This window comes from Mobula birostris, chromosome 24, assembly GCF_030028105.1.
Source record: "Mobula birostris isolate sMobBir1 chromosome 24, sMobBir1.hap1, whole genome shotgun sequence".
Classification (NCBI taxonomy): Eukaryota; Metazoa; Chordata; class Chondrichthyes; order Myliobatiformes; family Myliobatidae; genus Mobula; species Mobula birostris.
Genome location: NC_092393.1, coordinates 64,139,202 through 64,162,249, shown reverse-complemented (window position 1 = coordinate 64,162,249; position 23,048 = coordinate 64,139,202). Strand labels below are relative to the sequence as shown.

At 47.0% G+C, this 23,048-nt stretch overlaps 1 protein-coding gene and 1 long non-coding RNA gene across 2 annotated transcripts in view; one reads left to right on the top strand and one right to left on the bottom strand.

Moving 5' to 3' along the window:
- Positions 1-76: 76 nt before the first annotated feature.
- Positions 77-19,532, top strand: LOC140187304 (uncharacterized). The gene is made up of 4 exons (XR_011883057.1): positions 77-865; positions 2,999-3,280; positions 10,034-10,298; positions 18,321-19,532. It is a non-coding gene; the product is annotated as an uncharacterized lncRNA (long non-coding RNA).
- The window catches only part of utp6 (UTP6 small subunit processome component), a 34,870-nt gene continuing 17,653 nt past the window's right edge, over positions 5,832-23,048 (bottom strand). The window contains exons 14-19 of the mRNA XM_072242469.1: positions 12,473-12,652; positions 11,062-11,142; positions 10,854-10,963; positions 9,418-9,484; positions 8,948-9,020; positions 5,832-6,224 (exon numbers count right to left, since the gene is read on the bottom strand). Of these exons, the coding sequence (XP_072098570.1) occupies positions 6,067-6,224; positions 8,948-9,020; positions 9,418-9,484; positions 10,854-10,963; positions 11,062-11,142; positions 12,473-12,652 (669 nt within the window). The 3' untranslated portion in view covers positions 5,832-6,066. The remainder of the gene's footprint in view (positions 6,225-8,947; positions 9,021-9,417; positions 9,485-10,853; positions 10,964-11,061; positions 11,143-12,472; positions 12,653-23,048) is intronic.

The window sequence follows — 23,048 nt, the reverse complement described above, 5'->3', positions numbered from 1 at the left end:
GTGTAGTGGGTTTGTAACTGGGGGTACGTTACACAGCATCCACACAAACATGATTACCCAGTTTGGCGGGGCCGAAGACTGATTCCCCTAGACGAACGCAAGCCTGAGGGTTACACATACATTTCCCAGCATTATTCCATCTGTCACTTTTTTGCCCATTCTTCCAATTTGTTTAAGTCCTGTTGCAATCACATTTCTTCTTCAACACTACATACTCCTCCAGCGATCTTCGTATCACCTGCAAACTCTGCCACAAAATCGTCAATTCTATTATCTAAATCACTTTTTTAAAAAATGTAGAAGTAGTGGTCCCAATACTGACCCCTGAGAAACACTAGTCACCATCAGCCAACCAGAAAAGACTCCTTTCATTCCTTGTCAAGCATTCTACTATCCATGTCAGTATCTTTCCTGTAATGCCATAGGATTTTATCTTGTTAAGCAGCTTCATGTGTGGTACCTCACTAAAATGCTTTCAGAAAATCCAATTAAATGACATCCACTGCCTCTTCTTTGTCCACCCTGCTTGTTAATTCTTTGAACTTTTAACAGATTTGTGAGGCAAAATTTCCCTTCACAGAAACCATGTTGACTGACTTATTTTATCACTAGTCTCCAAGTACCTCAGAACCTCATCCTTAATAATGGACTCCAACATTTTCCCGTCCACTGAGGTTAGGCTAACTGGCCTATAATTTCCTTTCTTTTCCCTTCCTCCCTTCTTAGAGTGGAGTGTCGTTTCCAATCTTCCAGTCCTCCAGGACCATGTCAGATTCAAGTGATTTTTGAAAGATCGTGATAAATGCATCCGTTATCTCTTCAGCCACCTCTCTCAGGACTCTGGGATGTCGTCCATCTGGCCCAGGTGACTTATCCACCTTAAGACCTCTCAGTTTGCCTAACACTTTTTCCTTTGTAATAGCAATGGCACCATGGGAAAGATCCTTTCCACATCTACTCTGTCTAGGCCTTTCAATATTTGAAAGATTTCAATGAGATCCCCCACCTTATCCCTCTAAGTTCCGGCAAGCACAGACCCAGAGTTATCAAACGTTCCTCGTATGATAACCCTTTCATTCCTGGAATCATCCTTGTGAACCTCCTCTGAACCCTCTCCAATGCCAGTACATCTTTTTTTGGATGAGGAGCCCAAAACTGTTCATAATGTTCAGTGAGGCCGCCCCAGTGTCTTATAAAGCTCAGCATCACATCCCTGCTCTTGTAACCTGGACTTCTTTTGCGGGGGGGGGGGGGCGGGGGGGAGGGAGGGAGGGAGGGAGGGAATGCTAACATTGCATTTGCCTTCCTCATCACTGACTCGACCTGCAAGGCAGCCTTTAGGGTGTTCTGTACAATGATTCCCAAGTCTCTTTGCATCTCAGATTTTTGGATTTTCTCCCCATTTAGAAAATAGTTTGCACATTTATTTCTACTTCCAGTGAAGACCATGCACTTTCCAACATTGTACTTCATTTGCCACCCTTGCCAATTTTCCTAATCTGTCTAAGTCCTTCTGCAGCCTACCTGTTTCCTCAGCACTACCTGTCTCTCCACCAATCTTTGTATCATTTGCAAACCTGGCAACAAAGCCTTCTAACATCTTAACTACATTCTACAGAGGCGTGGTTGAGAGTGTGCTGACCTTTTGCATCACAACCTGGTAAAACCAGCTGCAGTGCTGTTGGCAAAAAAGCCTTGCAGAGGGTGGTTAGGGGAGCAGAGAAGGCTATTGGGGTCTCTCTACCTTCTGTCCAAGACCTCTTCCAGAGTCGATGCCCCCAGAAGGCACAGTACATCATTAAAGACCCCTCACACCCTCACCATGAACTGTTTGTTCTTCTGCCATCAGGCAAACGTTACAGGAGCATCAAAACTAAAACCACAAGGCTACTAAACAGCTTCCTCCCACAGGCAGTCAGACTGCTAAATAGCTGCTCTACCTGACTCTGCTTTGGACACTTTTAACTTGCACTGGACACTTACAACTTGATTTTAACTGACATGTGGCTGTTGTGTTTTACTATTTATTGTTACGTTTATGATTTAGTGTTGTGTTTGTTATGTTATGATTGCACGGCTCCTGGGAAATGCTGTCTCATTCTGCCCTGAAGAGCTGATGCCCGGTTAGAATGACAATACAGTTTTTTGAATCTTTGAATCTTGAATCTTCTATTCCATCATCTAAATCATTGATATACAGCATAAAAAGAAGTGGTCCCAACACTGACCCCTGTGGAACACCACTAGTCACTGGCAGCCAACCAGAAAGGGATCCTTTTATTTCCACTCACTGCCTCCTACCAACCAGCCAATGCTCGAACCATGTCAGTAACTTTCCTATACTACCATGGGCTCTTAACTTGGTAAGCAGCCTCATATGTGGCAGCTTGAAAAAGGCCTTCTGAAAGTCCAAATATATAAAACATCCATTGCATCCCCTTTATCTATCCTACTTATAATCTCCTCAAAGAATTCCAACAGGTTGGTCAGGCAAGATTTTCCCATAAGGAAACCATGTTGACTTTGTCCTACATCAAAGTTGCTGGTGAACGCAGCAGGCCAGGCAGCATCTCTAGGAAGAGGTACAGTTGACATTTCAGGCCGAGACCCTTTCAGTCCTGACAAAGGGTCTCGGCCTGAAATGTCGACTGTACCTCTTCCTAGAGATGCTGCCTGGCCTGCTGCGTTCACCAGCAACTTTGGTGTGTGTTGCTTGAATTTCCAGCATCTGCAGAATTCCTGTTGTTTGACTTTGTCCTATCTTGTCCTGTGCCACCAAGTACTCTATAACCTCATCCTTAACAAATGACTCAGACATCTTCTGAACCACCGAGGTCAGGCTAACCGGTCTATAATTTCTTCTCTGTTGCCTTCCTCCTTTCTTAAAGAGTGGAGTGACATTTGGAATTTTCCCGTCCTCTGGCACTATGTCAGAGTCTAATGATTTTTGAAAGATCATTTCTAATGCCTCTACAATCTCTACCGCCACCTCTTTCAGAACCCTAGGGTGCAGTCCATCGGGCCCAGGTGACTTGCCACTCTACATTCTTCTAAATTCCAGTGAGTACAGGCCCAAAACTGTGAAACGCTCCTCAGGTTAACCCCTTCATTCCCAGAATCATCATCGTGAACCTCCTCTGGACTCTCTCCAATGACAACACATCTTTTGAGATATGGGGAAAGGTGGAGACGACAATTAGGACCATGAGGACTGCCTGGCCAGCATAAACTCCTTTCTGTTCTGTGACTGTTCATGGAGGCCCAGTGGGTGTGCACACAGGTAATCAGATTTGTAAATTCACTTGCTTTTGAACTGAGCCAATGAATGTACTTGTCAGTAAGTACATTCTCTTTGAGCCTAACTCATCATTTATTGTTGAGGGTTAATACTTGTAACAATACATTAACCCTTTCATTCCTGGACTCATTCTTGTGAATCTCTTTTGTACATTTCCAATACTAGCTCACCCTTTCTTAGATAAGGAGCCCAAAACTGCTCACAATACTCTGTGCGGTCTGATGAATGCCTTTTAAATCCTCGGCATTACATGCTTGCTTTTGTATTTTAGTCCTTTCAAAATGAATGCAAACATTGCATTTGCCTTCCTTACCACTGATGTTAGATCCTGCATAAGACTCCCAAGCCCCTTTGCACCTCTGATTTCTGAATCTGCCTCCTATTTAGAAAATAAGTGTCTTCCTTTATTCCTTCTATCATCATGCAGATGTCTTTGGCCATGGGCGAAGCGCTAGAGGATAGTTAATGTTCTGTTGAAGAAAGGCTCCAAGTACAAGTTAGGAAATTGTAGGATGGCGAATCTGACATCAGTACTGGGGAAGTTACTGGAAGGGTATTCTCAGGGACTGGATATCTAAGTCTTTGGATAGACCAGGACTGATTAGTAATAGTCAACATGCCTTCTACAGCGAGTTGTGTCTAACCAATCTTGTAGAGCTTGAAGTTACCAGGAAAGTTGATGAAGGCAAGGTAGTGGATGTTATCTGCATGGATTTTAGCAAGGCTTTTGACAAGGTCAACATGGGAGATTGGTAAGAAGTTCAGTCGCTCGGCATTCAAGATAAGCTAGTAAATTGTATTAAATTTTGGCTTTGCCGAAGAAGTCAGCGTGGTTGTAGATGGTTGCCTCTTTGACTGGAGGCCTGAGATTAATGGAGTAACACAGGGATCGGTGCTGGGTCTGATGTTGTTTTTCATCTATATCAACAATCTGTGTGATGATGTGGTTAACTGGATCAGCAAATTTGCAGATGACACCAAGATTGAGGGTGTAGTTGATACAAGGAAGATTATCAGAGCTAACAGTGGGACCTGGACCAGATGGAAAAAATAGGGTGGAAAAGTGGAGTGTGGTAGAGCGGGGGGATCTGGGAATACAGATCCAAAACTCCTTGAAAGTGTTGTCACAGGTAGATAGGGTCGTAAAGAAAACTTTTAAATCAAAGTACTGAGTACAGGAGATGGAATATTGTGTTGTATAAGACGCAAGCCCTAATTTGGAGAATTGTGTACAGTTTTGGTCACCTACCTACAGGAAAGTTGTAAATAAGTTGGAAGAGTACAGAGAAAATTTACAAGGATGCTTACCCAGTCTGGAGGACCTGAGTTATAAGGAAAAATTGAATAGGTTAAACTTTATTCCTTGGGAGGTAGAAGATTGAGAGGAAATTTGATAACAGGTATCAATAATTATAGGGGTACATGCAAGCAGGCTTTTTTCACTGATATTGGGTGGGACTACAACCAGAGATTATGGGTTAAGGGTGAAAAGTGAGAAATTTAATGGGAACATCAAGGGAAACTTCTTCACTCGGTTTAGACTGTGGAATGAGCCACCAGCACAAGTGGTGTGGGCAAGACTGATTTCAATGTTTAAGAGAAGCTTGGATAGGTACATGGATGTAGGGATATAGAGGGCTAATGGTCTTGGTGCAGCTTAGTGGGACGAGGCAGACTAACGGTTTGGCACAGACTAGATGGGCTGTAGGGCCTATCTTTGTGTCGTACGGTTCTATCACACTATGACTACACACATCTCAACACTATATTCCAACCAAGTCCTTCTGAAGGACCCCCAGTTCCTCAACACTACCTGCCCCTGCACCCATCCTCGTGGCATTCACAGACCTGGCCACAAGCCATCATTTCCATCATCCAAATCATTGATATATAATGTGCAAGACGCAATGCCAATACCAGCCCCTGTGGAACAACACTAGTCACTGGCAATCACCTTGAAAAGACCCCTTTTATTCCTACTCATTGCCTCATGCCCGTCAGCCAATCTCGATCCAAGCTAGTATCTTTTCTGTAATAATAGTCTGAAGCTGCAGTGTCCTGTGGGGGGAGGGGAATCAGTGAGAGGGATCCTCAGTGTGGGAGGCATTGTTTTGGGGTTCCTCTGGGCAGTGACCAGAGGTTTCTCAGTGTAGGGGGTTCCTCTGGGCGGTCCTGAATCCAGCCACCTTTAGCTGCTCCATCAGTGACCCTTGTCACCAGAAGTGCCCCGCATTCAGTTCTGCTCACACCTCCTTAATGCAGGTGATAAAGCAGCCCATGTCCACGGCCATTGAGGTGTGGACAACATTCAGGCCCAGCAAGTAAAAGTCACGGCGCTAAAGTACCAAGTGATGCCCATCTCCACAATGTATGCACGTTCTCTCCACATTATCTTGAATCAGAGATACCAGTTCTTCACTGTCTCTCGGTCAAATACCTGGAGCTCCCCTCCACTCCGACTCGACTCTCTTGGAACCACAATTCCCCCCCCCCCCCCCACCAGGTTGAATGGAGACGAGGTGTATGGAAGATATGACAACCAGAACTTTATTCACAGAGTACACATTCAACATCTCTAGTCCGACACACAGCACGTCTGGATCCCCATCAGTTCACCGCACAGGTCACACTCCCAGTAGGAATCCAGACTGGGACTGGGAGACTCCGGAGAATCCTGACCTGATGCCGGAATCACAGGCACTGGTGGGTGAAGGAGTGCTTCCCATCCCTCCCTGAAGGCAGAAGAGGAGTGGAGGGGCAGCCATGACCTACAGGTGGCCTGTCTGCAGCAGTGTGTATTGGGACACAAACCTCTCCATCTCCACTCCCTGCAGGACCTTCATGGCTCTCCAGTGAATCTGTCCCGTCAGCTCAGCTCTCCCATAGGGGTGGCTCTGCTCCTCCCGGATGTAATCCAGCCACAGGTCTGTCACAATAGCACGGGAAACATGTCTGTAAACTCTCATGGCCAGGATGCACTACAGCACTCCCTCCCATCTCCCTCTCCCTACCCCCACCCCCATTCACAGCCTACCCACCCCCCCATGGTGTTAATACCACAACAGATGATGCACAGCTCTTAGGAACCCCTTAAGCAACAGAGAGTCACTGAGAGAGGCAGCTGGGACACCAGTACTGATTGTTCAATCTGTGACAACTTACTGGTAAACGAAACAGGCTCTGGGAAGTGATTTCAAATTTGATTATCTAATCTGTATTTTAAAAAAATAAATTCTGCATCACAAGTGTGAAAGGAGCTTCACTCTGTGTCTGACCCCAGGAGTACGTGATGGGACTAAGTGAAGCAGAGACTTAGTTTCTCACCCTTGGAGTGTGTGATGGGATCGTCTGTTCTCAAAAAAAATATTCTGCATCACAAGTAAGAAGAGAGCTTCGCGGTGTCTGTTCCTGGGACAGTGTGGAGGGAGCTTCACTCTGAATCTGACCCTGGCAATATGAGATGGGGTGAAGTGGTGAGAGCCTGACCCCAGGTGTGTGTGTGTTGGAAGGGTGTAGAGGGAAACTCCCTGTGTCTGACCCCAGGTGTGTGTGTGTGTTGGAAGGGTGTAGAGGGAAGCTCCCTGTGTCTGACCCCAGGTGTGTGTGTGTGTGTGTGTGTGTGTGTGTTGGAAGGGTGTAGAGGGAAGCTCCCTGTGTCTGACCCCAGGTGTGTGTGTGTTGGAAGGGTGCAGAGGGAAGCTCCCTGTGTCTGACCCCAGGTGTGTGTGTGTTGGAAGGGTGTAGAGGGAAGCTCCCTGTGTCTGACCCCAGGTGTGTGTGTGTGTGTGTGTGTTGGAAGGGTGTAGAGGGAAGCTCCCTGTGTCTGACCCCAGGTGTGTGTGTGTGTGTGTGTGTTGGAAGGGTGTAGAGGGAAGCTCCCTGTGTCTGACCCCAGGTGTGTGTGTGTGTGTGTGTTGGAAGGGTGTAGAGGGAAGCTCCCTGTGTCTGACCCCAGGTGTGTGTGTGTTGGAAGGGTGTAGAGGGAAGCTCCCTGTGTCTGACCCCAGGTGTGTGTGTGTGTTGGAAGGGTGTAGAGGGAAGCTCCCTGTGTCTGACCCCAGGTGTGTGTGTGTGTTGGAAGGGTGTAGAGGGAAGCTCCCTGTGTCTGACCCCAGGTGTGTGTGTGTGTGTTGGAAGGGTGTAGAGGGAAGCTCCCTGTGTCTGACCCCAGGTGTGTGTGTGTTGGAAGGGTGTAGAGGGAAGCTCCCTGTGTCTGACCCCAGGTGTGTGTGTGTGTTGGAAGGGTGTAGAGGGAAGCTCCCTGTGTCTGACCTCAGGTGTGTGTGTGTTGGAAGGGTGTAGAGGGAAGCTCCCTGTGTCTGACCCCAGGTGTGTGTGTGTGTGTGTGTGTTGGAAGGGTGTAGAGGGAAGCTCCCTGTGTCTGACCCCAGGTGTGTGTGTGTGTGTTGGAAGGGTGTAGAGGGAAGCTCCCTGTGCCTGACCCCAGGTGTGTGTGTGTTGGAAGGGTGTAGAGGGAAGCTCCCTGTGTCTGACCCCAGGTGTGTGTGTGTGTTGGAAGGGTGTAGAGGGAAGCTCCCTGTGTCTGACCCCAGGTGTGTGTGTGTTGGAAGGGTGTAGAGGGAAGCTCCCTGTGTCTGACCCCAGGTGTGTGTGTGTGTGTGTGTGTTGGAAGGGTGTAGAGGGAAGCTCCCTGTGTCTGACCCCAGGTGTGTGTGTGTGTGTTGGAAGGGTGTAGAGGGAAGCTCCCTGTGCCTGACCCCAGGTGTGTGTGTGTGTTGGAAGGGTGTAGAGGGAAGCTCCCTGTGTCTGACCCCAGGTGTGTGTGTGTTGGAAGGGTGTAGAGGGAAGCTCCCTGTGTCTGACCCCAGGTGTGTGTGTTGGAAGGGTGTAGAGGGAAGCTCCCTGTGTCTGACCCCAGGTGTGTGTGTTGGAAGGGTGTAGAGGGAAGCTCCCTGTGTCTGAGCCCAGGTGTGTGTGTGTTGGAAGGGTGTAGAGGGAAGGTCACTGTGACTGACCCCAGGGGGGGGGTGTGTGTGTGTGTGTGTGTGTGTGTGTGTGTGTGTGTGTGTATGTATGTAGAGGGAAGCTCCCTGTGTCTGATCCCAGGTGTGTGTGTTGGAAGGGTGTAGAGGGAAGCTCACTGTGTCTGACCCCAGGTGTGTGTGTGTTGGAAAGATGTAGAGGAAAGGTCACTGTGTCTGACCCCAGGTGTGTGTGTGATGGGACAGTGTAGAGGGAAGGTCACCCTGTGTCTGTGCCCGGGAATGTATGATGGGATGGCGTGGCGTAGAGGGAGCTTCATTGTGTCTGACCGTGGGAGTTTGTGATGGGACAGTGTGGAAAGAGCTTCACTCTCTATTTGACCCTGGAGTGCGATGGATGGTTGGAGGGAGCTTCACTCTGTGTTTGACTCAGTCTGCCTGTTTTGAACTGGGCTGTGAGAAACCCTCGTAAGGGGCAGACTAATACTGGATGTTCCAGTTCCAGTCCACTACCTGACTCCCTCGCCCACTGCACCTTCCCCCCCCCCCCGCCTTGGTTTATGTTGAGAAGGAAGTGATAGCATTTGAAGGCCCTGGAAGCAGCAGCTGACCTGTGACCTGTGCTCCTTCTAGCTACCACAGCAATGGCAGGGCAGAGATAGTTCAGTGATGTTGTCAACAGGCTCAGTCTCACTGCCATTGTTACCTGCGTCTGTGGATCCATACTCTCGAAGAGCTCGCTCATAGTATTCCCTCAGGCGCTGCATGCTGCTGCAATCCTGTGGGACAAATCACAGCCCGCAAATTACCATCATCAGCAATGTTCCACACAACGAGCTGGCTGAGTGTTTACCGGTATCATCTCCCCTATCCAGAAACACTGCACATTTCACACCCCGCAAAGTAGCAGCAGCAGCAATGTTCCACGTGACGAGCTGGCTGAGTGTTCATTAGTATCGTCTCGACTGCCCAGAAATGCCCATGTTCTGTAGCCTGTGTGGATTGTTACACTCCCCACACAGGCTACATTTGGGACCATGGTTACAAATCGTACCCTAACAAACAGGCAGAACTGGTAACAGTCCCATGTATCTGTTTATCCCACCACACCTCCTCCAGTCCAGCCCAGCCCACACTCTACCCTGTGTTCCTCACCTCTCCCATCCCCAAGCTCACCTGGTCCTTCTCCATCGCAATCATTTTCCTGAAGAACTCCAGGGAGAAGGGCCTGTTCTCGTGGAGACTGGAACAGAAAAGAGAGAGATGACAGCCCAGTCTGAACACTTGCTGCGACTGGGGAGGTGTGGTTGGACAGTAGATTTTCTCATCAAGGTTACTGTCTTTGGTTATCAGGTACAAGGAAACCAAACCAGAGGCCATTCACTCTATCCCTCAGATCCCCTTTAAACCCTCCCCCCGCCCTTTAGTTTCAGACACCCCTACCGTGGCAAACAGATCTGGCTATCTACTGTTGGATATGATTGTTTATTTTCTGGAATAGACTGGTTAACTGTAATTTTCTTTGCAGTTTAACAATTACAATTAATTATCTGCTTGTATTTAAATAGCCTTTCATCTGCACAAGTTTAATATGCCTCTAGTGGCTGTACAAAGTATAATGCCGAGCTTCTTTAAGTGAAGTGTTTCCTCATTGGTTAATTTTTACTGCAGTTTTGACTAAGTATTTTCTAATTGGTTTATTGTTATCTATGGATTTTTTCTTTTCTTCAGTATAAAAGTAGATGTTCTATGTAAGACGCCATTTTTAGTTTCTCTCTTCTTCACGTTGCAGTGACCCCATCCATATTGTTATCAAACGATTGTGAAGCCACAAGTTTATGCGTTGTTCCTGACCTCTAAAAGATTTACACATCAGAATCCAGTACTACCCCTGATAATTTTATCTACCTCTGTCAGCATCACTCCCTCCAGGAAAACAACCCAAGTTCCCGTTGCCACACTACAGGATGGAATGGAGAGCAGACAGGGTATACGTATGCGTGGGTATATGGAATTAACTACCACAGGAAGTGGCAGACATGGGGACATTTGGACAGGTAGGTTGATAGAAAAGGGATGTGATACATGACAAACAGAGGCAGTTGAGATTAGCGTAGATGGACATCTTTGCTGGCATGGAGGTACGAGGCTGTGAGACTATTAATCTAAATAGGAGATTCAGTAGGTTGTTGCCTAGAATGGAGGATTATAGTTACATCTGAGATTAGCTTATTGGTCACTTGTACTTGAAACATACAGAAGAATGTGTCATTTGCGTCAAATGAAATCAGCAGAGATATACTAGGGGCAGCCTCCAAGTGTCCCCATGTTTCCAGCCCCAACACAACTCACTAACCCTTATGTGCACTTTTTGGACTGTGGGGGGAAATTGGAGCACCCAGAGGAAACCCACGTGGTCACGAGGAGAACATACAAACTCCTTACAGATATCGGTAGGGATTGAACCCTGATTGTTACTGCTGTAACAGCTTACACTAATTGCTACACTATCGTGTCATCCCAAAGATATGGACTCTGCAACCTGCTCACCTTCGTCCCACCAACAAGTAACCATCCAATCATTAACTGAGCTGTGAGCACTGGGATACTACCTGGCAAACACCTTCCGTGCCTTACTGTGGCCGCCCATCCTGAAGGCCCAGTCTAGGTAATTCTCCTTCACGCTTACAGAGATGGCTGGGATAGATGTCCGCAGGGCTTGCTGTGAGAACAATCACCGTTAAGTTAAGAACAAGTGTGGCATAGAGCAGCACGGAGTTCAACGAGACAGGAACAGAGTTCAGTGAGACAGGTACCTACCTGATAGAGAGCTTCTGTCTCGTTGACACCGCTTGTAGACTCGCTCCACCTCAGGTACAGAAGCCAGAGTGGTAAACTGTCCTGGAAAAGGAAGGAGGAGACTAAAACTCAAACCAAGGCACATTCAGCTGCTGGCCACCAAGAAGGTGTGTGGGCCAGAGACAGCAGTGCGAGGCTTTTGGAAGTAAGCAGAGCACTGGGCAGCGACTCAGGATTGTATAGCTACAGGGAACAGAAAGGCAGAAATTGGGAAAACGCTTCACCATGGATGGGTGTGCTTACAGTGTCACCAGCTCAGAGTGAAGTCCTGAAACACAGATCACCTCAATGATCAAGCAGCAGAACCAACCAGAGATGGGGAGAAAGGGCAACAAGTGGGCTGAAGAGGAGACGAAATGCGACCATTTCTAATTTACTTCGGGCCAAACGGGAATCAGAGGAGACAAAATGTAGAAATACCAGAACTGATAACTTTGGGCAAAGTGGAAAGCTGTGTGTGTACATGGACTGGTGCAATGTAGTGTCTGTGGCAGAGCTCACGACTGGATGATAAGCATCATCTGCAGATTCAACAACCGACAGTGAAGGAACCAAGTTCAGAGAAACCAGAAAGCCAGCAGGACACAGAGGGGGAAATGAAAGGGGTTTCCTTCTTCTTCAACCCTTCACCTCCCAACAATTTCCTCTCTCATCACACCATCCCCCCTCATCTGGTCACACCCATCTCTTGCCAGGCTGCACTCTTATGTCCTACCCCACTCCTGCCCATCTCATTTCCAGTCCTGATGAACAATCTCAGCCTGAAACATCAACTGCTTATTCCTCTCCATAGCTGCTTCCTGACCTGCTGAGGTCCTCCAGCATTTTGTGTGTGATACTGCAGATTTCCAGCAGCTGCAGATCCATTGCACATCAGGAATGAAACGGACCACTGGCCCAGCAGACACTGTATTATTCCATGTGGCGCACACCCCCAGTGTCATACACCCTCACCAGACACATGCTGTGTCACTGGATGACCCCCTCACTCCAGCAGTACCCATACACAAGGGCAGATACAAGCTCAGGCTAATCACTGGATCAAAGCACCTCAACCTTCTCCATCAGTCCCATGATTTGTTTGTCCTGAATATCTGGTTCGGAGCTGCACGTTCCACAGCTCCCCGCAGCACAGGAGTGTGGCTGTTACTTCAGTGTTCTAGGAACTACACAGAAAGTGAGAAAGGGAGTGGGCATTCCTTGTCCCAGCGTAGCCACAAATCCACTAGCAGCAGGTCAATGTCAGGGACACGGGCAGAGACATGAAGGAACTGAATCAGGGGCCGGACCAGGTGGCAGAGTGGGAAGTTACTACACATCTGTGTAATCTGTGTCTCAGTACCAATGCCAAGGTGAAGTTACAGAAACTCACTGAGGGGGGCACTTCCCGGAAAGCCTCCCGGAAGAGGTGCCCAACACCAGGACTCTGTAGCTGCAGAAGAACCTCCAGGCTGCTCTGCCACATCTCCAGGGAGTTCCCAAATCCTCTGCATGCAGAATCAATCACTTGCACAGCCTTCTCCCCGTTTCCGGAGTCCACCAGCAACCGAAGCTACAGAGAGAGCAGGGAAGTCATGCCTGAGGTAATCCCCAATGAAATCTCAACCAACACCACCCAGATCTCACACCCGAGGTAATCCCCAATGAAATTTCAACAAACACCACCCGGATCTCACACCCGAGGTAATCCCCAATGAAATTTCAACAAACACCACCCAGATCTCACACCCGAGGTAATCCCTAATCAAACCTCAACCAACACCACCCAGATCTCACACCCGAGGTAATCCCCAATAAAATCTCAACAAACACCACCCAGATCTCACACCTGAGGTAATCCCTAATCAAACCTCAACCAACACCACCCAGATCTCACACCCGAAGTAATCCCCAATGAAATCTCAACAAACACCACCCAGATCTCACATCTGAGGAAATCCCCAATGAAATCTCAACAAACACCACCCAGACCTCACACCCGAGGAAATCCCCAATCCCACCTCAACCGACAACACCCAGACCTCACACCCGAGGTAACCACCAATCCCACCTCAACCCAGACCTCACACCCCAGGGAATCCCCAATCCCAACTCAACCAATAACACCCAGGCCTCACACCTGAGGAAATCCCCAATCCCACCTCAACCAACAACACCCAGACCTCACACCTGAGGAAATACCCAATCCCACCTCAACCAACAACACCCAGACCTCACACCTGAGGAAATCCCCAATCCCACCTCAACCAACAACAGCCAGACCCAGACCTCACACCCAAGGAACCACCAATTCCACCTCAACCCGGACCTCACACCTGAGGAAATCCCCAAATCCACCTCAACCAACACCACCCAGAACTCACGCCCGAGAACACCCAAAACTCACACCCGAAGTAACCCCCAATCCAACCTAACCCAGACCTCACACCCGAGGAAATCCCCAATCCCACCTCAACTAGCACCACCAAGCTCACACAAGGTAATCCCCAACCCTACCCCACCAACACCCAGCTCGAGAACCCATACCCCAACCCCACGCAATTAACAACACTCAGAGGAGCAAACATACCCATCCCCAGGCTCCATTACAGAGAGGCTACAGATGGGATTTACCAGGATGTTACCTCCTAGATGAGAAAGCATGCATTATAAGTAGAGATTGAGCAAGCTAGGCTATTTCTTTTTGGCATGGAGAATGAGGGGCAAGTTGATAGAGGTGTACAAGATGATAGGAGGCTGAAGTTGAGTGGATATCCAGAGTCCTTTTCCTAGTGTTGAAATGGCTAATCCGTTTAGTGTAATGGAAAGAAAGTATTAGGAGAATGTCAAACAGAGGTGTTTTTTTTTTAAAGAAAAACACATACTGGTGGGTGTGTAGAATGCCCTGCCAGTGGTGGTGATAGTCAAATAAATTAGGGACATTTAAGAAACCCTTCGATATGCACATGATGATAGGAAATGATGTGGCTGTGTAGGAGGGAAGGGCTAGATTGATCTTTGAGTAGGTTAAAAGGTGGGCACAACATTCTTATTTGATGAGGTGTCCCATGCAAGGCTTATTGAGAAAGTAAGGAGGCATAGGATCCAAGGAGACATTGCTTTGTGGATCCAGAACTGGCTTGCCCATAGAAGGCAAAGACTGGTTGTAGACGGGTCATATTCTGCATGGAGGTTGGTCACCAGTGGTGTGTCTCAGGGATCTCTTCTGGGACCCCTACTCTGTGATTTTTATAAATGACCTGGATGAGGAGGTGGAGGCGTGGATTAGTAAGTTTGCTGATAACACAAAGGTTGGAGGTGTTGTGGATAGTGTGGAGGGCTGTCAAAGGTTACAGCAGGACACTGATAGGATGCGAAACTGGGCTAAGAAGTGGCAGATGGAGTTCAACACAGATAAGTGTGAAGTGGTTCATTTTGGTAGGTCAAATATGATGGCAGAATATAGGATTAATGGTAAAACTCTTGGCAGTGTGGAGGATTAGAGGGATCTTGGGGTCCGAGTCCATAGGACGCTCAAAGCAGCTGCGCAAGTTGACTGTGGTTAAGAAGGCATACAGTGCATTGGCCTTCCTCAATCGTGGAATTGAATTTAGGAGCTGAGAGGTAATGTTGCAGCTATATAGGACCCTGGTCAGACCCCACTTGGAGTACTGTGCTCTGGTCGCCTCACTACAGGAAGGATGTGGAAGCCATAGAAAGGGTGCAGAGGAGATTTACAAGGATGTTGCCTGGATTGGGGAGCATGCCTTATGAGAATAGGTTGCGTGAACTTGGCCTTTTCTCCTTGGAGCAACGGAGGATGAGAGGTGACCTGATAGAGGTGTATAAAATGATGAGAGGCATTGATTGTGTGGATAGTCAGAGGCTTTTTCCCAGGGCTGAAATGGTTGACACAACAGGACACAGTTTTAAGGTGCTGGGGAGTAGGTACAGAGGAGATATCCGGGGTAAGTTTTTAACTCGGAGAGTGGTGAGTGCATGGAATGAGCTGCCAGCAACGGTGGTGGAGGCAGATACAATAGGGTCTTTTAAGAGACATTTAGATAGGTACATGGAGCTTTGTAAAATAGAGGGCTATAGGTAAGCCTAGTAATTTCTAAGGTACGGACATGTTCGGCACAACCTTGTGGGCCAAAGGGCCTGTATTGTACTGTAGGTTTTCGATGTTCTATTTTATATCCCCACTCCTAACACCTAGTCACAGAACATACATTTGCGAGAAAACGTTTGTGGGCCCTTTAAATTACTCAAAATGTGGTCTGATCTTCATCCAAGTCACAAAAATAGATAAACACTATTTACCCAAACTAATAACACATAAGCAATTGTACTTCTCATCAATACGGAGTACACCTTTTAAACAATCACAGTCTCGGTTCAAAAAAGTATGTGAACCTTTGGGTAATGCCTTCTACAAAAGCTACTTGGAGTCAAGTGTTCCAATTAATGATATAGGATTGGAGGGGTGCTCTGCCCTATGAGAATGACACATAAAGTCAGGTTACTGACAGACCCTGCCCTTCTCAAAAAAGATCTGCTTATCTGCACCATGCCTTGATCAAAACAACTGTCAGAGGACCGAAGAATTGTAGAGATGCAGCAAGCTGGAAAAGGCTCCCAAAGCAATACTAAAAACCCGAATGTTCTTCAGTCCACAGTAAGAGAAACTGTCTACAAATGGAGGAAACTCAGTACCGTCGCTACTCTCCCTAGGGGTGGGCATCCTGCAAAGATCACATCAAAAGCTCAACGTGCAATTCAGGAGGAGGAGAAAAAAAAACTCAAGGGTAACAGCAAAGGTCAGCAGAAATCTTTAGAAAATGCTAAAGTCTCTGTTCATGTGTCCACTATAAGAAAAACACTGAACAAGAATGGTGTTCATGGAAGGACACCACAGAAGAAACCATTGCTCTCCAAAAAAATACCACTGCTCCTGTCTCAAGTTTGCAAAACACCACCTGGATGTTCCATAATGCTTCTGGGACAGTGTTCTGTGGACAGATGAGACAAAAGTTGAACGTGTTGGCAGAAATGTTTGGTGGTAAAAGGGCACTGCACACCAACAGCAAAACCTCACCCAACTGTGAAGCGTGGTAGAAGGAGCATCATTGTTTGGTGCTGCTTTGCTGCCTCAGGGCCTGGACAGCTTGCAGTTGATGAGGGAACAATGAATTAATTTGTATCAAGACTTTTTGCAGGAGAATGTCAGGGTAGTGGTCCGTCACCTGCAGCTTAATAGAAATTGGATGATGCAACAACACAATGATCCAAAACACAGGAGTAAATTGACAACAGAATGATTTAAAAAGAAGAAAATTTGTTTTCTGGAATGGCCAAGTCAGAGTCCAGACCTGAATCAAATTGACATGCTGTTACATGACCTGAAGAGGGCTCTTCATGCAAGGTATCTCAGAAATATTGCTGAACTGAAAGATTTTTGTGTGGAGGATTGATCTAAAATTCCTCCTCACCTTTGTGCAAGTCTGATCAGCAGCTACAGGAAATATTTGCTGGAGGTTACTGCTGCTAAAAGAGGTTCTACCAGTTATTAAGTACAAGGGTTCATGTACTTTTTCCAGCCTGGACTGTAAATGATTGAACAATGTATTCAATAAAGACATGAAAAGTACAATTGCTTGTGTGTTATTAGTTTAGGCAGATTGTGTTTGTCTATTACTGTGACTGAAATGAAGATCAGACCACATTTAATGAGTAATCAATGCAGAGAAAGCAGGTAATTGCAAAGGGTTCACAAACTTCTTCTCGCAACTGTACATAACATGTCCCCTGTCTACCAGGTAACCCACCCATTCGGACTGTCATACCCATCCTGGCTGTGATCCACTGAATCAGTGTCACATTCCAGCCTTTCCCCGACAGCTTCGGCTTGGCCCCCTTCAATGGTGTCTACTCTAAAGGTAGCCTCAAAAAGTAGTGGAAAAAGCCCACTCCATCATGGTACAGCCCCTCCCACCACTGAGCATGTCCATCATCAGGGGCTCCCACCACCCAGGTCACGCTCTCTTCTTGCTGCTGACACCAGGAAGGTGGTACAGGAGCCTCAGGACTCACACCACCCGATTCAGGAACAGGTCCACTGCCCGAGGACTGGGTCGCGGCAGTGTAATGGAACTTTGACCAGCAGCCAATCTGGACACCAGAAGTTTGGAGATGTGGAAAGAAATTAAGTCTGAGAATTAAAAGTTAACAAAATCATGCAAGTAGCGGGGCGAGATGCAGATGGGGTCTGTCTACTCATACTCATTAGCAACAAGTCCTGTTAGAAATGAACTGATAAGACACAGACGTAGTAAGTCCTGTTGGTAATCAAGAACTGATCATGCACGGGATGTTGTGTGTAAGGAGGAACCTTTAGCCCTCAAGACAACGTGACTAATGGTTTGGTTTCTTACAATGAATGGGGAGGTTCCTTCGGCCTTCAAGGCTACAGGGACTAACAGCTTGGTTTCTTCTAATTAATAGGGAGTTGACTGTGTACACGAAGACCCTGTGTTTAATTTTGCGTAAGGCATGTTGATAAAGTCTAAGCAGGAACTGTTGACCCCTGAAAACTGTTCAACAGCATGTACTCTAAAGTATAAAAGACTATGCCTGTGCTCGCTTTATCAGAGTCTCTTAGTGGGCTCTCTGTGATCACGTAATACCGGAGTCTGGGTCTTCATTTAAGTTTAAATGGTAATAGTAAATTTCTCTGAGAGGAGAGGAGGGGACTTCAATCAGGTCCACTGCCTGAGGATAAAAGGCAAAAGCAAGCCACTGCAGCGTAATAGAGCTTTGACCAGCAAGCAATTGGCACGCGAGATTGATTAGTGAGAACAAATTTAAGGAAGGCAGGGGCAAGCGCTGGGGTCATCATCTGAATGGACATACAGTAGTGATCTTAAGGCTTCACTCAGAGAAAGCAAAGGAAAGAAAAGCTCAAGTTTTTTACCTTGTCTTCATGGTACATATTAGTACCAACGGCATAGGTAGGAAAAGGGAGGAGGGCCTGAACACAGACTACAGGGAGTTAGGAAAGAAGCTGAGAAGCAGGACCACAAGGGTAGTAATCTCGGATTACTGCCTGTGCCACGCGACAGTGAGGACAGGAATAGGAGTCTGGAGGCGGAGTTAAGATGGCGCTAAACGGAGTCTCCTTTGCTTGCATCTTTGGAAACAGCTCTATTTCCATCCTTAATATCTTTATTTTTCCCTTTCAGGGTTCGCTTGAAGACCCTGACCTGGAGTTACACGCGGACTTCGGTTCTTTGCAGGAATGGGACCCGTTCTCGGGGTTTCAGGACCGGCCATTGTCGTTTGGCACACCAAGGGTTCGGTCTGAGAGTCCGACTCAAATTTGAAAGCCTAAGATCTTGGGGCTCTGGAGACAGGTGGATCGATGGTCGGTGTCCTGACAGGAGACTCATGTGCGTCCTGACAGGAGATTCGTGTGCCGTCGGGGAGGCCGGAAAATTTTTTGCTATGGGCCCGAAGATCCGAGATCTTTGCGATCTTCAGGCAGAGTTCGTAAAAGCGAAGGAACGGACTTTTTAACATCGTAAACCAGCGGGTTGTTGTTATGTCTCCCGCTTGCTGTGAAAATGGGGGACACCTCCCTCTCCCTTGCCAGAGAGAGAGAGAGAACCCGTGGTTTGTCAAATGCTAGATGAAATGCAATAGTCTTTGGGGTAACCAAACTACAAGGTCTGTGTCTTTGCTATCACCAAGCTCACACTTGTGCTCGGTAGTGGGTGGGCTTTTTTTTTGCTGAGGGGTAGAGGGGGATCGTTGCTTGCTGCTTATGTGCGGGGGGGACTTTGGAGTTCCCACGTTCAACTGTCATTCATTCTTTGGGGTACTTGTCTGTTTTCATGGATGTTTGCGAAGAAAAAGCATTTCAGGATGTATATTGTATACATTTCTTTGACATTAAATTGAACCTTTGAAAGAGGTGAAGGGTAAGTGCGTAGCTGAGAGATTGGAGCAGGGGGCAGGGATTCAGATTTACAGATCATTGGGACCTCTTTTGGGGCAGATGTGATTTGCACAATAAGGACGGGTTGCACTTGAATCCGAGGGGGACCAATATCCTGGCAGGGAGATTCACTAAGGCTATTGGGGGCAGTTTAAACTAGAATTGCTGGGGGATGGGATCCGAACTGAAGAGACGGAAGAAGGGGTGGTTGGCTCATAAATCGAGAAAACTTGTAGGCAGTGTGTGAGGGAGGTTAGGCAGGTGATAGAGAAAGGACGCGCTCAGACTGATGGTTTAAGATGTGTCTATTTAAATGCAAGGAGTATCATGAACAAAGCAGATGAGCTTAGAGCGTGGATCAGTACTTGGAGCTATGATGTTGTGGCCATTACAGAGACTTGGATGGCTCAGGGGCAGGAATGGTTACTTCGAGTGCCAGACTTTAGATGTTTCAGAAAGGACGGGGAGGGGGGCAAAAGAGGTGGGGGCGTGGCACTGCTGATCAGAGATAGTGGCACGGCTGCGGAAAAGGAGGAAGCCATGGAGGGATTGTCTACTGAGTCTCTGTGGGTGGAAGTTAGAAACAGGAAGGGGTCAATAACTCCACTAAGTGTTTTTTTTATAGACCACCCAATCGTTAGGGGGACATCGAGGACCAGATAGGGAGACAGATTCTGGAAGGGTGCAATAATAACAGAGTTGTCATGATGGGAGATTTTAATTTCCCCAATATTGATTAGCATCTCCCCAGAGCAAAGGATTTAGATAGAGTGGAGTTTGTTAGGTGTGTTCAGGAAGATTTCCTGACACAATATGTAGATAAGCCTACAAGAGGAGAGGCTGTACTTGATCTGGTATTGGGGCAATGATCCTGGTCAGGTGTCAGGTCTGTCAGTGGGACAGAATTTGGAGATGGTGATCACAATTCTATCTCCTTTACCATAGCATTGGAGAGGGATAGGAACAGACAAGCTAGGAAAACGTTTAATTGGAGTAAGGGGAAATATGAAGCTATCAGGCAGGAACTTGGAAGTATAAATTGGAAACAGATGTTCTCAGGGAAACACACGGAAGAAATATGGCAAATGTTCAGGGGATATTTGCGTGGAGTTCTGCACAGGTATGTTCCAATGAGACAGGGAAAGGATGGTTGGGTACAGGAACCATGGTGTACAAAGGCTGTTCTAAATCTCGTCAAGAAGAAAAGCTTATGAAAGGTTCAAAAAACTAGGTAATGACAGAGATCTAGAAGATTATAAGGCTAGCAGAAAGGAGCTTAAGAAATTACGAGAGCCAGAAGGGGCCATGAAAATGCCTTGGTGAGCAGGATTAAGGAAACCCCAAAGTATTCTACAAGTATGTGAAGAGCAAGAGGATAAGACACAAGAGAATAGGACTAATCAAGTGTGACAGTAGAAAAGTGTGTATGGAACCGGAGAAGGTAGCAGAGGTACTTAATGAATACTTTGCTTCAGTATTCACTACGAAAAAGGACCTTGGCGATTGTAGGGATGACTTACAGCAGATTGAAAAGATTGAGCATATACACAATAAGAAAGAGGATGTGCTTGAGCTTTTGGAAAGCATCAAGTTAGCCAAGTCACCGGGACCGGACGAGATGTACCTCAGGTTGCTGTGGGAGCCGAAGGAGGAGATTGCTGAGCCTCTGGCAATGATCTTTGCATCATCAATGGGAAGGGGAGAGGTTCCAGAGGATTGGAGGGTTGCAGATGTTGTTCCATTATTCAAGAAAGGGAGTAGAGATAGCCCAAGAAGTTATAGATCAGTGAGTCTTACTTCAGTGGTTGGTAAGTTGATGGAAAAGATCCTGAGAGGCTGGATTTATGAACACTTGGAGAAGCATAATATGATTAGGAATAGTTAGCATGGCTTTGTCAAAGGCCTTACGGGGCCTGACTGAATTTATTTTTTTTTTTTTTTTTTTTTTTTTTTTTTTTGAGGATGTGACTAAACACATTGATGAAGGTAGAGCAATAGATGCAGTGTATATGGATTTCAGCAAGGCATTTGATAAGGCTTATTGAGAAAGTAAGGAGGCACAGGATCCAGAATTGGATTGCCCACAGAAGTCAAAGAGTCATATTCTGCATGGAGGTCGGTCACCAGTGGTGTGCCTCAGGGATCTGTTCTGGGACCCCGTCTCTTTGTGATTTTTATAAATGACCTGGATGAGGAAGTGGAGGGATGTGTTAGTAACTTTGCTGACAACACAGAAGATGGGGGTGTTGTAGATAATGTGGAGGGCTGTCAGAGGTACAACGGAACATTGATAGGATGCAAAACTGAACTGAAAAGTGGCAGATGGAGTTCAACCCAGAAGTGGTTCATTTTGGTAGGTCAAATATGATGGCAGAATATAGTATTAATGGTAAGACTCTTGACAGTGTGGACTTGGGGTCCGAGTCCATAGGACACTCAAAGCTGCTATGCAGGTTGACTCTGTGGTCAAGAAGGCACGGTGCATTGGCCTTCATCAACCGTGGGATTGAGTTTAAGAGCTGAGAGGTAATGTTGCAGCTATATAGGACCCTGGTCAGACCCCACTTGGAGTACTATGCTCAGATCTGGTCACCTCACTACAGGAAGGGTGTGGAAACTACAGAAAGGGTGCAGAGGAGATTTACAAGAATGTTGCCTGGATTGGGGAACATGCCTTATGAGAATTGGTTGAGTGAACTTGGCCTTTTCTTCTTGGAGCGACGGAGGATGAGAGCTGACCTGATAGAGGTATATAAGATGATAAGAGTCATTGATCATGTTGATCGTCAGAGTCTTTTCCCAAGGCTGAAATAGCTAATACAAGAGGGCACAGTTTTAAGGTGCTTGGAAGTAGGTACAGAGGGGATGTCAGGGGCAAGTTTTTGTTGTTGTTTTTTTTGTTTAAAACGCAGAGTGGTGAGTGCGTGGAGTGGGCTGCCGGCGACTGTGGTGGAGGCGGATACAATAGGTTATTTTAAAAGACTCTTGGATAGGTACATGGAGCTTGGAGAAATAGAGGGCTGTGGATAACACTAGGTAATTTCTAAAGTAAGTACTTGTTCAGCACAGCATTGTGAGCCGAGGAGCCTGTATTATGTTGTAGGTTTTCTATGTTTCTATATTTCTTTATATCTACTCAGCTGGAACAGCAGAGATGCAGGGCAAGATAGTGAAATGCTCTTCTTGCAGGATGTGAGAAAGCAGGGAGACCTCCAGTGTCCCTGATGACTACAACTGCGAGAGGTGCATCCAGCTGCAGCTTCTAACAAACCCCATTAAGGAGATTTAGCTGGAACTGGATGAACCCCAGATTATTTGGAAGGCTGAGGGGGTGATAGATAGGGCAGACAGAGAGATAGTTACACCCAAGGTACAGGACACAGGAAACTGTGTGACAGTCAGGAAGGGCGAAGGGGTTAAGGAGCCAGTGCAGAGTACCCTGTGGCCATTCCCCTTAACAACAGGTACATCACTTTGGATACTGTCGGGTCAGGGGGATGGATGACCTAAAAGAGGAAAGTCACAGTGATCATGTCTCTGGCATTGAGTCCGCCTCTGTGACTCAGAAGGGAAGGGTGAGCAGAGGCACGCTGTGGTGATAAGGGATTTGTTAGTTAGGGGAACGGACAGGAGGTTCTGTGGGCGAAAACGAGATTCCCAGATGGTATGTTGCCTCTCGGATGCCAGGGTTCAGGATATCTGAGATCAAGCATACTTAAGTGGGAGGGTGAACAGCTGGAAGTTGCGATCCACGAAGGAACCAGTGACATGGGTAGGATGAGGTTCATGGAGTTAGGTGCCAACTTAAAGAGCAGGACCTCCAGGGTTGTGATCTCAAGATCACTACCCATGCTGCATGCTAGTGAGGCTAGAACTAGGGAGATTGTACAGGGGCCCTGTACAGAAGGGACCGTTTGCACCTGAACTGGAGGGAGACTAATATCCTAGCAGGAAGATTTGTTAATGTTGCACG